General features: G+C 38.1%; 1 protein-coding gene across 1 annotated transcript in view; it reads right to left on the bottom strand.

Moving 5' to 3' along the window:
* Window positions 1-13,753, bottom strand: part of LOC120937755 (WD repeat containing planar cell polarity effector) — a 480,161-nt gene that overhangs the window by 238,691 nt on the left and 227,717 nt on the right. The window contains exon 12 of the mRNA XM_040351220.1: window positions 2,189-2,312. Coding sequence (XP_040207154.1) covers window positions 2,189-2,312 — 124 coding nt within the window. The remainder of the gene's footprint in view (window positions 1-2,188; window positions 2,313-13,753) is intronic.

Below are 13,753 nucleotides of genomic sequence, written 5' to 3' on the forward strand. Positions count from 1 at the left end.
TTAAATCTTTCCATATATTCTCTTGACATTGACTATTTGCCATCTCTCTCATACATGGACCAGTAGGGGGTGATTAACTGCCTGTCTCTGTGGTTTCACCAAATGATCCAATTTGATTCAACCCTATGCTTTGGAGCCTTAGATTTCTCTAATTTATATCAAATATCTATTGAACATACAGGTAAATAGAGACTCATGATTTGCTGCTCAGCTTCTTTGCACATCCAGGAAATTGATTAAAGGTGTATTTGCATGTCAAATATTTTATAAATGTACGGTCTAAATTTATTTCTAATTTCTTGATCTATAGTGACCATATGTACAGTGCCTGATATTAAGATCTCCTGAAGAAGTCACCATTATGACGAAACATGCACAGACCCAATCAGTTTGCATCTGTTCATGTATTGTATGGTTATATTTGACATGAAACATGTTGATTTTTATAAAATTGTTTTGTTGTGTTGTGGCACCCTGAAAATCCCAATTCCTTGGTTCTTGATCTACTATGTATATACAAGGGATGTGGTGCCAATGACTCTCAGATTTCCAGCAGTTTCCTCAGTTTCTTGAAAGAGGTCTCTGTAAATAGTGGAGTGGTTTGACTAATGAACCATCCCTCAGCATTAACTCCATGTTGCTATCTTCTAGGGTTATGCGATCAGTGCAGAATTATGACCGAAAGTATTAACAGTTGTAAAAACCTGAAGAAATGGGTATTAGGTAGGCGATAAAGCACCTTTAAATCATCAAAGGACTTTAGGGAGCCATTAACTATCATATGCTGCAATGCCTTGACACCATATTTCGTCCAGACTATTGGATCAAAAATGGGGCAAGTTTGGATTCTAACACAGGTTTCTATACTAACCATCTTAAATCCTATAACCTCCTTGATCAGTTTTGTTTGCCTGACATTATTTGTTGTAATCATTTTCACAAAGTGGTAGTTTGCACACAACTGTTCTGAAATGCCGTTTTAAGCTGGCTCATCCAAGTTTTTTTTTTTGTGAAGCAGGTTTGATTCCAAACCAGGCTTTGTCAAGCTGACATATAGTTTTAGAAACCACTTGACGCAGCACTCCCGTGTTAATATGGACCTGAAGTCTGTGAGGAACCTGACCTATCCCCTCTCTCTTTGCTGCAGAAAAAAATTAAACCTCCTAAAATATAACTCTAGGTTTTCCAACTTTAGACAGAGTAGGGATGGATTTGAACCTTTGTTGGGTTTGTATTACTGTCTATGTCCTTTAGTTCCCAGTGTAGACTGTTGTTCCGCTGACAATTTTCAAAGGTGGGATTTCCCATTAATATGGGGAGAATTCTTCTTACTTCCCATTATGTCTCTGGGAACAAAACATAAAAGGGAATTTTCCACAGTGTTAATTTTGAGCTCAAATTTAATTTAGTTTTAATCAAAGTCTTTTGACTAAAATTTTATTTTAGTTTTAGTCATCTGAGTTGTTTTAGTTTTAGTCTTATTTTAGTCTACTAAAATACATTTAATTTAGTCAACGAAAATATTGTCGTCAACAAAATTAACACTGACCTGTGGAAACATAAGCAGCAGTAAAAAAAAAAAAAACACAACTGACAAAGGTTTTAACCATTCAAATATATTCAAAACTAAAGAAAAATATTTTGGCTTGAATTACACTTTAAATACTTATTGTAAGGATTGCTACATTTCTCAATATTCCAAGTCTAAAGTTATACAGTATGTGATAATATGACATCAAAACTAAAAACTAGTTAGGCCTCTAATAGAGTATATGTTGCTATAAATCAAACAAAAATACTAAAAACCTTTTTTTCCCAATGCATTAAGAATGGTGAAATACATGGAAGTTTTCTTAGTATTTCTTTTTCAAATATTATGCACAATAACATCCGGTACATCGGGGGAACAAAAAGATAAAACATTTGGGATCTCTCTAAAAATACACTCAGTAATCAGTTAGTTATACAGAACTTACCCTTAGCCCATGTCTAGTGACTTACCACAATCTGTCACTGTGACCCATGTAACCCAGACAACACATATACAAAAAAATGGGCTAGAAGGAACTGGAAAGGATGGTTACTGAAAAAATCAAGCAGTACATGTCCATACTGCCTGATCCTTTCAGTAATCATCCTTTTGGGTTACTTCTAGCCTGTCTATTTGTACATCTGCATTATTTTTTACCTTAGAAGATGGTGGAAAAATCTTCGTGCATATCTACTTATAGGATCTCTGTATTCCATAATAGTAGCATCCATCAGTGGGCGACCCAGAGAATAGAAGGTTCCAAGGCAAGCCTCCAACTGAGCTGTGGAGGGAAAAAATAGCAACCATCAATATAAATTGTGACCCATGATAAATGCTTAAAGAATAACTAAAGGCAAAATGTTTTTTTTTCCTTTTGGATAGAGGGAAACCCTCTATGACTGTTTGTGCTCCTGTTAAGGCGATTCACCCTCTCTATTGGCCTGTTTACTATTATCATTGAAAGTGAAAGTAAATGAAAATCCCAAATGTTGGGTTGTCCCCAGAAAAGTAATAGATGGGAAATATTCGAATGGGGGCAATTGTTCTGGTGACCTGGGGGTCCCCAAAGAATTCTTTTAATTTGCCTGGATTTCCTCTCACTTCCTGTTTGGCTACATGACAGGAAGTGAAGGGAAATCTCTGCATTGGGACACAGATGATGAAAGAAAAAAATCTGACAGGTGTTATAACCCTCTCTTGCTCTATTCAAAATGAAAAAATAATATTTTGCCTATAGTTCTACTTTAAGGGTTCCTGCTCAGGCTGTCAAGGTCCGATCATTTGGATGCCTCAAAATATTGAGGGTGCAGGCTGAGGAAAGATTTGTCTTGACTCAAAGCATACTGCTGAAATAGGAAGATAGCCTCTTCATATTTCTGCAACACCCATCAATATAAACACACCTTTATTCCTCTTATCAGGTACTGCCCTAAAGGAACCTTTGCTAAGAGAATATGTGGCCTGCCATTGGTAAAGTCTCCTATGAAGATGCTAGTTGCCTAGCTATCATTTGAATAAATTAAAATTTAGAGTCACTAAACCAGAATAGATATGTAGATTAGAAATGCTGCCCTAACTCCGAATTTACTGGCTGTATTCTTGAACTGGGTCAATGATTCAGAGATGACAAGGACATTTTCATTTTAAGTAGGGGACCACTAATGAAAGCCCACAAGATTAGTGTGTAATTCCTTTAAATTGGGCATATACAGTGCCTTGAAAAAGTATACATACCCCTTTAAATTTTCCACATTTTGGCATGTTACAACCAAAAACGTAAATGCATTTTATTAGGATATAATGTGATAGACCAATACAAAGTGGAACATAATTGTAAAGTGGAAGAAAAATGATAAATGGTTTTCAAAATATTTTACAAATAAATATCTGAAAAGTGTGGCGTGCATTTGTATTGAGTCCCCTTTACTCTGATACCCCTAACTAAAATCTAGTGGAGTCCACATTTGTGTAATTTATTCTCAGTATAAATGCAGCTGTTCTGTGAAGCCCTGAGAGGTTTGTTAGAGAACCTTAGTGAACAAACAGCATCATGAAGGCCAAGGAACACACCAGACTGGTCAGGGATAAAGTTGTGGAGAAGTTTAAAGCAGGGTTAGGTTATAAAAAATATCCAAGGTTTGAACATCTCACGGGCACTGTTCAATCCATCATCCAAAAATGGAAAGAGTATGGTATAACTGCAAACCTATCAAGACATGGCCATCCACCTAAACTGACAGGCCAGGCAAGGAGAGCATTAATCAGAGAAGCAGCCAAGAGACCCATGTTAACTATGGAGCTCCTCCATAGTTAATTCACAGAGATTCACAGGTCAGATGGGAGAATATGTTCACAGGACAACTATTAGTAGTGCACTCCACAAATCTGGTCTTTATGGAAAAGCAGCAAGAAGAAAGACAATATTGAAAGAAAACCATACGGGACATATGCAGTCTGCGAGAAGCCATGTGGGGGACACATTAAACATGTCGAAGAAGGTGCTCTGGTCAGATGAGACCAAAATTTTATTTTTTGGCCTAAAAGCAAAACGCTATGTGTGGCAGAAAACCAACACTGCACATCACCCTGAATACACCATCCACACTGTGAAACATGGTGGTTGCAGCATCATGTTGTTGGGATGCTTTTCTTTAGCAGGGACAGGGAAGCTGGTCAGAGTTGATGGGAAGATGGATGGAGCCAAATAAAGGGAAATCTTAGAAGAAAACCTGCTAGAGTCTGCAAAAGACTTGAGACTGGGATGGAGGTTCACATTCCAGCAGGGCAACGACCCTAAACATACAGCCAGAGCTACAATGGAATGGTTTAGATCATGGGTCTTCAAACTACGGCCCTCCAGCTGTTCAGGAACTACAATTCCCATCATGCCTAGTCATGTCTGTGAATGTCAGAGTTTTACAATGCCTCATGGGATATGTAGTTCCGAAACAGCTGGAGGGCCGTAGTTTGAGGATCCCTGGTTTAGATCAAAGCATATTTATTTGTTAGAATGGCCCAGTCAAAGTCCAAACCTAAATCTAATTGAGAAACTGTGGCAAGACTTGAGAATTGCTGTTCAAAGATGCTCTCAACCAACCTGACAGAGCTTGAGCTATGTTGCAAAGAAAAATGGGCAAAGCTGGTAGAGACATCCCCAAAAAGACCAAAAAGGTGGTATTGACTCAGGGGGGCTGAACACAAATGCACATCACACTTTTCAGATATTTATTTGTAAAGAATGTTGAAAACCATTTATCATTTTCCTTCCACTTCAGAATTATGGGCCACTTTGTGTTGGTCTACCAATAAAATACATTTACATTTTTGGTTGCAACATGACATAATGTGGAAAATTTCAAGGGGTATGAATACTTTACGAATGGGGTATGAATACTTTACTATATACGTTTTTTTTTTAATGCCATTAAAAACGATTGTGTGTGGGATCCAGAGCATTTTTCACAATGTAAAAAATGGGCATTAAAAATTTCGAACATGCTCTAATTTTTCACAACATTTTTAACGTTGTCGTTTTTAACATTGTAAAATATGGTCGTGTGTGGGCTTTAACGACGTGAAAAAAACGTGCATGCTCAGAAGCAAGTTATGAAACGGGAGCACTCATTCTGGTAAAACTAGCGTTCGTAATGGAGTAAGCACATTCATCATAATGTAACAGATTGAAAAGCGTGAATCGTCTTTTACTAACACGAAATCAGCAAAAGCAGCCCAAAGGGTGGCGCCATCCGAATGGAACTTCCCCTTTATAGTGCCGTCGTACGTGTTGTAATTCACCGCGCTTTGCTAGAGCATTTTTTTTTCACAATCGTGTGTAGGCAAGGCCGTTTTAACGATCAGGTTGAAAAAAACTTTGTTTTTTCTAGACCATTAAAAATTACATTTTTTACAACCCGAAAAACGGTCGTGTGTACGTGGCATTACAGCAATCACAAAGGGCCACAACTTTAAAACCTTGTATAGTATGTGCAATTTCCTTTTCAAATATAATTTTCTGGGTAGATCATTCAGGAATCTGCTAGCGCGGTATTTCTGAAACATTCCCAATGTAACTCAATTCTGAGCACCTGTCATTGATCATCGATTAATATAAACATTAACCAATTGCTTCAAGTTGCTGACATAAATTGTGTGAACTAATTTCAAACCTAAAAACACAAATGAAAGACAGCTAGTAGTAGTTTGTCACATTCCTGATGGTGTGGCCCCTACAATTTTGTATATAACAGGATGTGTCTAAACAAGGACCATCATGGCAGGATCACCAGATATTTTTTTTACTGAAGTCTGTAGCGATAAAACAATAAATAGAAGATTACTTTAGAAATTACACAAACATGTTAAATATTATAAAAGACTGTATAAAGTGGAATTACATATAATTTAAACATACAGTTTGCATTTCCATTGAATACAGTTCTTTCAAGAAAAGGGTGATAAAATGACTACAGACAGATCCTGAATCGATGTTATATGTATATCTCCAATTCTGGCCTTATTTCACTGTAAGAAAAACTAAAGCTTGCATCTCATTTTTGACAGAAGAGCTTTATAGCTGGTGGCTTGCTATTTTGGCAGTTACTCTTAGGATACTTGTATCTCACTACTGTTCTAACTTTAAACTCTGCATGGGATGTGGTTTTGTCTGCTAGTTCTATTGAACCAGCTTGCTTCACATTGACTGTTAACAACTCTATATTTCTCAGCTCAGCAGTGGTCCATTATGAGAGCGCCTCTTTTGTGTTGAGTTGCATTGGGTATACATTTTGCTTTTTTGTAAAGTATTGACTATAGGATCAGCCAACGCAATGCTGCAATAGATTGAATTAATAAATATTAGATTGATTAATTCAAAATTGATGGCGTATTGATCCTCCTTAAATCTGCTATGTGCTAACTAGACTACATTCTATAGACTATTTCAACCTTTTGATAAATATTTGACAGTACAGTATCTCGTTTGGCAGAGACAATTGCTTTCAGAACTTTGTTTTGACAGTATTTTGGTCTTTTATGTTGCTTTAATTATCTTGGCCTCTCTGACTTGTGCTTAAGGACCCAATAGGTGGCTGTTGTGGCTTAGCAATATGTACACGAACATAGGACTGAAACAGAAATTGAAGAAATATTACTTTCTGTGTACATTTATACAAAGGAAAAGTTTTGGGATTATGAGATTAAAGTCTAAAAGAAATGATAGAACCTCGGAACAAGTGGATTCTTCATACTGAGGTGCGCTGCGAGTGTACATAAGAGTCAATGGGGTTGATTTACTAAAGGCTAATAGACTATGAACTTTCCAAGTGCAGTTGCACTCCTTTTCCCCAGAGTTTAATAAATGCGAAGAACTTCCCTTTGTAAGGAATACCCAATTAAGTGCAAGGGGAAAAAAACAAACATTTTTACTTGTACATAATTGGATGATGGAAATCAACAGAGCGTCACCACATTCACTAGGATCTGAGGAAAAAGAGTGCAACTGCACTTGCAAAGTTTACTGACCTTTAATAAATCAATCCAAATAAATCTCATTTTCCAATGCTATTAAAGTCTTGTTATTTTATTATAACAAACATGTTATACTTACCTGCTCTGTGCAGTGGTTTTGCACAAAACAGCCCAGATCCTCCTCTTCTGAGGTCCCTTGCCGGCATTCCTGGTCCCTGCCGAGTGCCCCCACAGCAAGCAGCTTTTTATGGGGGCATCTGAGCCAAGCTGCTGCTCTGTGTGTTCTTTCAGACCCAGAGCCTCGGCTCCGCCCCACCCCCTCTCGTCTCCTTGGCTCACTGACTTTGACTGACAGCAGTAGGAGTCAATGGCAAATGCTCCTGTGTCTCAGCCAGTCAAGAGGTTGAGTCCCGAACAGCCAAGATTCTCGTGCAACATCGCTGGATCGAGATGGGGTTTAGGTAAGTATTAAGGGGGCTGCTGCACACAGAAGATTTTTCATCTTAACGCATAGAATGCATTAAGATAAAAAAAACTTCTGCCTTTAGAACCACTTTAGGGGAGTTGTATTATTGAGCCATATATGAACAAATGTATTACAATGGGAGGTGAGATATCTGCCTGTTTTTCACTGTACTGACAAAGCCCACTGAGATTTTTCTGCGCCTGTGTCCCATCATTCTTCATGTGACATTTTCCCATACACTATTGCATTTTCAGAATTTATTTTTTTCTTTTTGACTGTACCAATAGGTGCGGTACATACTTGAGGAGTCTTGTTCCCTTTTCTCTCAATAGAAAATTAAAATTACAGACACTTATTCACAGAGATTTTGATTTTTTTTTCAACCCCTAAGGTATTTTTCTTTATTTACAGTACCTTTAAAGGGATAAAACGTGGGGAATGTGCATGAACTGCAGAAATTACTGCATACTGTGTGCTTTTTTTTTTTTATTCAACCTTGACATATATTTTAACCACTTCCATACCAGGCCTATTTTGGCACTTCTCTCCTACATGCATAAATCATAATTTTTTTGTTAGAAAATTACTCAGAACCCCCAAACACTATATATGTTTTTTTTAGCAGACACCTAGGGAATAAAATGCCGGCCATTGCAACTTTTTATCTCGCACAGTATTTGCGCAATAATTTTTCAAACGCCTTTTTTTTTGGGGGGAAAAAACGGTTTTGTGAATTAAAAAATAACAAAACAGTAAAGTTAGCCCAATTTTTTTGTATAATGTGAAAGATGAAGTTACGCCGAGTAAATAGATACCTAACATGTCACGCTTTAAAATTGCGCACACTAATGGAATGGCGCCAAACGTCAGTACTTAAAAATCTCCATAGGCGTCGCTTATATTTTTTTCACAAGTTACAAATTTAGAGTTACAGAGTAGGTCCAGTGCTAGAATTGTTGCTGGCGCTCTAACGCACGCGGCGATACCTCACATGTGTGGTTTGAACGGCGTTTACATATGTGGGCGGGACTTACGTGTGTGTTCGCTTCTAAACGCGAGCTACCGGGGATAGGGGCGTTTTAAAAAAATTGTTTTATTATTTGATTTTTGATTTTACTCAATTTCTTTTATTTTTACACTTTTTTTGACTTTCTTTTTTTTTTGATCACATTTATTCCTATTACAAGGAATGTAAACATCCCTTGTAATAGGAATAGTTTGTGACAGGTACTCTTTATGGAGAGATGCAGGGTCAATAAGACCCCACATCTCTTCTCCAGGCTGGAAAGCATTAGATCATGAAAAAAAATTCACCTATCTAATGCTTTCAGCCGCGATTGCGGCTGTGTTTACATTCCAGGACCCGGGCGTGACGTCATAACATCGCGCCCGGGCCTCCGACGATCATAGAGATGACTGGTGACCATCTGGTCACCAGTCTACTCTATGGTTTCCATCGGACACCGGCGGATCGTTTCTCCGGGTCTCCGATGGCAAAGGAGAGCCCGGAGAAGCACCGGATGGCGGTGGGGCGTCCCCTCCCACCGCCTATAAGAACGATCAAGCGGCGGAACCGCCGCTATGATCATTCTTATGGTGCAGGGATTTGTCGGCTGAAGAGATGGATATCTGAATGATGCCTGTAGCTGCAGGCATCATTCAGATATCCCCACTGAAAGTCCAGGACGTCCTTGGGCGGGAAGTGGTTAAAGTTATGATGCTTGTGGCCAAATACCATTTATGCCAATTTTTTTAACTCTTTATTAAGGGCCCTTAATAGCTCAATTGTATTTAAACATGCATAACTTTTAAATAGTAACTGTGCTTTAAGTACAGTAATCCTTAAAAATATGTAACACTAGATGCTTCAACAAAGATAATCCTAACTTCTTTAGACACTAACTACAATCTCCACTCAACAATGTAGAGAAGTGTCATTATGGAAACGGTCTTCATTGGACAGCCTCCTTTAATGATTTCCGTGGCAGAGCCTCCTTTAACCTCCCTGGCGGTATGATTCTTTCTGGTTTTAGGTGCTGAAAGCGGTACAATTATTTTGCATGAAAATTTGGTGTTTTACATTGTAGGCCTGTAATTCTTAGGAATAACTAACTTAAATCTGTCCAAACAAGAGTCTAGTAGAAATCTCGGGTATGATAAAGTTTGAAAAACAAAATCATAAATTATAATATAATAAATAACTATAAATAATTATAACAAATAATAATGTAATTGTAATAAAAATTATTCAATAATGTAATCAAATCAAAAACACTAATGTGAAAAATATACTACAGCGCTAATTAAATAATCAATTCCACGTGCACCTAAATAAAAAAACAAATAATATAGCTGCTATCTTGAGTGATACCAAATCCAAACAGTGAAACATATAAAATATAGATGCGCTAATATTAACTTAAAAGGTGATAAAACGTACAAAGAAAACTAATCAGGGAGAACACTCCATAAACTGTGAATTACTAATATGTCCTTAATTAGTGCACAGTGATTAGCAGGATTCCATGCAGGGAAAAATCACTCTCTTCAATCTGAATGCTAATCCAGCCCTCCACCGCTGTGATCAGATGATACAGGCACTCACAGACAGGGATTGCATGAAAGAAAAGAGAAAAACCTCATTGCGCAATATTGACAGCGTTTACATTAGTGTGAGCAACCAAGGTCTTTCCCCTTGGTTGCTCACACTAATGTAAACGCTGTCAATGAGAAGGTTATCTAAACCCCAAGCCATTCTCATAACGTAGGAACCCATGAGTAAGTTGCGTGCCTGTGACGTAACGCGTAGGGAGGAGCCTGCGATCGAATCCGAGTGCATCGGATCGAGCTGAGGAAACAGCATACTGAGTGGCGTTTTCATGCTTTACTGAAAGCGGGGATTCGTGAGTGCATATGTCAATGCTCTGATTACATTTTTGATCTGTCATCGAATATTGCGCAATGAGGTTTTTCTCTTTTCTTTCATGCAATCCCTGTCTGTGAGTGCCTGTATCATCTGATCACAGTGGTGGAGGGCTGGATTAGCATTCAGATTGAAGAGAGTGATTTTTCCCTGCATGGAATCCTGCTAATCACTGTGCACTAATTAAGGACATATTAGTAATTCACAGTTTATGGAGTGTTCTCCCTGATTAGTTTTCTTTGTACGTTTTATCACCTTTTAAGTTAATATTAGCGCATCTATATTTTATATAAATCAAAAACACTGATATTTGCTCAGTCGCAGAATTGACGCTGTTTTTATGACAAATTTCCCAACAAATCGCTATCGCTCAATTCTGCAAGTGATTGTAATTTATTATCACTGTTTTCTAGCTGGTCTAAAAGCACTTTTGATGTAAAGGGACACTTTTGGTTGCTATGGACAATCTACAGTTTGCAGGCAGAAAGAACAGTTTTTATTATACAAAAGTACATGCAGAACACTGGGCAGACCACTAGGGACAAAGGGGTGTGTATTTTTTACATACAGTACTGTAATCTGTCAGATTACAGTATACTGTATGTAATGTGTTTATTTACTTTTTTGAATTTGGCGCCGTTCTCCGCCCCCGTGCATCGTAACGTCGCAGGGAACGGAGATCGACGGTAAACGGCACTGTGTGAATCGAGCGAGGACGCCGATCGCTCACACAGCGGGGAGGCATCGCAGGATCCTGGGACAAGGTAAGTAACTTGTGCCTGTGGATGCTGCGAGGGGATCCCGAGTCTGGCTCGGGGATACCGCTTTTGGTATTGAAATCTTACCCCGAGCCAGACTCAGGAATATCGCCAGGGGGGTTAATGGATTTCAGTGACACATACTCCTCCATTGAATTTAGTGGCACATCTTCCTCTAATGATTTCAATGACATAACCACCTTTTACATATTTCAGTGGCACAGCCTACTTCAATGATTTTGATATTACAGCCTCCTCTAATGATTTCAATGACATGTCATTCTTAGGTAATTTCACGGACACATCCTTAATTTATGATTTCAGTGATACAGACTTCTGAATTTAGTGGCACAGCCTTCTCTAATGATTTCAGAGGTACGGCTACTTCTATTGAATTCAAAGGCATGACCTATTTTAATGATCTCCTTTATTCATTTTATTTTATTTTTTTCCACATTTTATTTTATTACTTTTTTCCAAGACAATACAATAAATATACCATAACAACAACATACCAACTAACAACATATATGGTCTCACTAAAACAAAAAAAAAGAGAGAAAGACTCTACGACTCCTAGGATTTCTACCTTCCATTATACCTCCATGTCTAATTTTCCCTTTATATTTTCTATGGGGGGCATCTGGGGACATAACCCTAGTACCCATAATGGGGAGGATAAAGAAGGCGGGGAGAGGGGAACAAAATGGGCAGAGACAGGAGAAGAGAAAAAGAGAAAAAAAAAAAGAAAAAATAAATAAATAAATAAAATATATAAATAAATAAAAAAAAAAAAAAAAATTATTCTAGAGGGAACAAATTTCCCCGATTGTGTATCGAATTAAATGTGAAGGGGAAGGAGACCAAAGGAGACTAAGAGAAAAAAGGGATTGAGAGAGTAAAAAAAAAAAAATTACTCAGGGGGGGGGGGGGGGGGTTGATTCCCCATGTTGTGAATTAACTTAAATGTGGGAAAAAAAAAAGATAAAAAAAACACAGCAAGATAGTGGATAAAGTTAATCTGGAGGGGTCTTACTACCCCTTGTTGTGTATATACTTAAGTGTAGGAAAAAAAAAAAAGAAAAAAGAAAGAGAAAAAAAAAAAAAGAAAACACAGCAAGATAGTGGATAAAGTTAATCTGGAGGGGTCTTACTACCCCTTGTTGTGTATATACTTAAGTGTAGAAAAAAACAAAAAAAAGAAAGAAAAAAGAAAGAGAAAAAAAAAAAACACAGCAAGATAGTGGATACAATTAATCTGAAGGGGTCTTACTACCCCTTATTGTGTATATACTTAAGTGTAGGAAAAAAAAAAAAAAAAATCGTGAGATATAAGAAAACTAATGAATTTATTCAGAGGGGAGTTACTTCCCCATATTGTGTACTTACTTAAGTGTAGACTAGAAAAAAAAAAAAAAAAAAAGGAAAAAAAAAAAAAAAAATATATTATATAAGGGGGGGAGGCCACAAGAACTCCCCATCTCCCCTATTCCCCTCCATTCACTCCCCCCTCGTCCCCCCCATCACCCCCCCCCCAGCCCTATACTCCCTCCATCCCCTCCAGATCATTTCAAATCTTGGCCCGGAGTCCACATGAAAAGACCCCAGTTCTTCCATCCTTTTCATTTTGTAAATTTCTTGGAGCCATTCCCCCATCGAGGGTGCCTCTTTTTTCCTCCAATTCCTAGGTATTAGTGCCTTGGCTCCGTTCAATAAGAACGGGACCACGGAACCTCTGTACTTTTTCCTAGACAAACTCGTAGTATGGAACAGACATTCCCATGGGTCGTATTTTATCTCATATCCACTTATTTTATTTACCAAGACCAATATCTTCCTCCAGTATACCTGTATAGGGGGGCACTTCCACCATATGTGGGCATGGGTACCTTCCATCCCACACTCTCTCCAGCATAGGGGGGAGGCCTCACTATTCATTCTATGCAATTTCATTGGGACATAATACCATTTAGTGCATCCATTGATTTCAGTGGCACATCAATCTATAACCACTTCAGCCCCGGAAGAATTTACCCCCTTCCTGGCCAGAGCACTTTTTGCAATTCGGCAATGCGTGGCTTTAACTGACAATTGCGCGGCAGTGTGACGTTGCACCCAAACAAAATTAACGTAATTTTTCCCCACAAATAGAGCTTTCTTTTGGAGGTACTTGATCACCTCTGTGGTTTTTATTTTTTGCGCTATAAACAAAAAAAAGCGACAATTTTGAAAAAAAAAGGAATATTTTTTAATTTTTGCTATAATAAATACCCCCCAAAAATATATGATAGGGGATAGTTTTATGGCATTATTATTTTTTTATTGGTAATGGCGGCAATCTGCGATTTTTATTGGGACTGCAACATTATGGCGGACACTTTTGACACTATTTTGGGACCACAGCGATCAGTGCTATAAAAATGCACTGGATTACTGTGTAAATGACACTGGAAGGGAAGGGGTTTAACATTAGGGGGCGATCAAGGGGTTAAGTGTGTCCTAGGGAGTGATTCTAACTGTGGATAGGATGGGCTCACTATAGCATGACAGAGATCACTGCTCCCGATCATAGGGAGCAGTAGATCTCTGTCATGTTGCTAGGCAGAACA

This window comes from Rana temporaria, chromosome 4 (assembly GCF_905171775.1).
Source record: "Rana temporaria chromosome 4, aRanTem1.1, whole genome shotgun sequence".
Classification (NCBI taxonomy): Eukaryota; Metazoa; Chordata; class Amphibia; order Anura; family Ranidae; genus Rana; species Rana temporaria.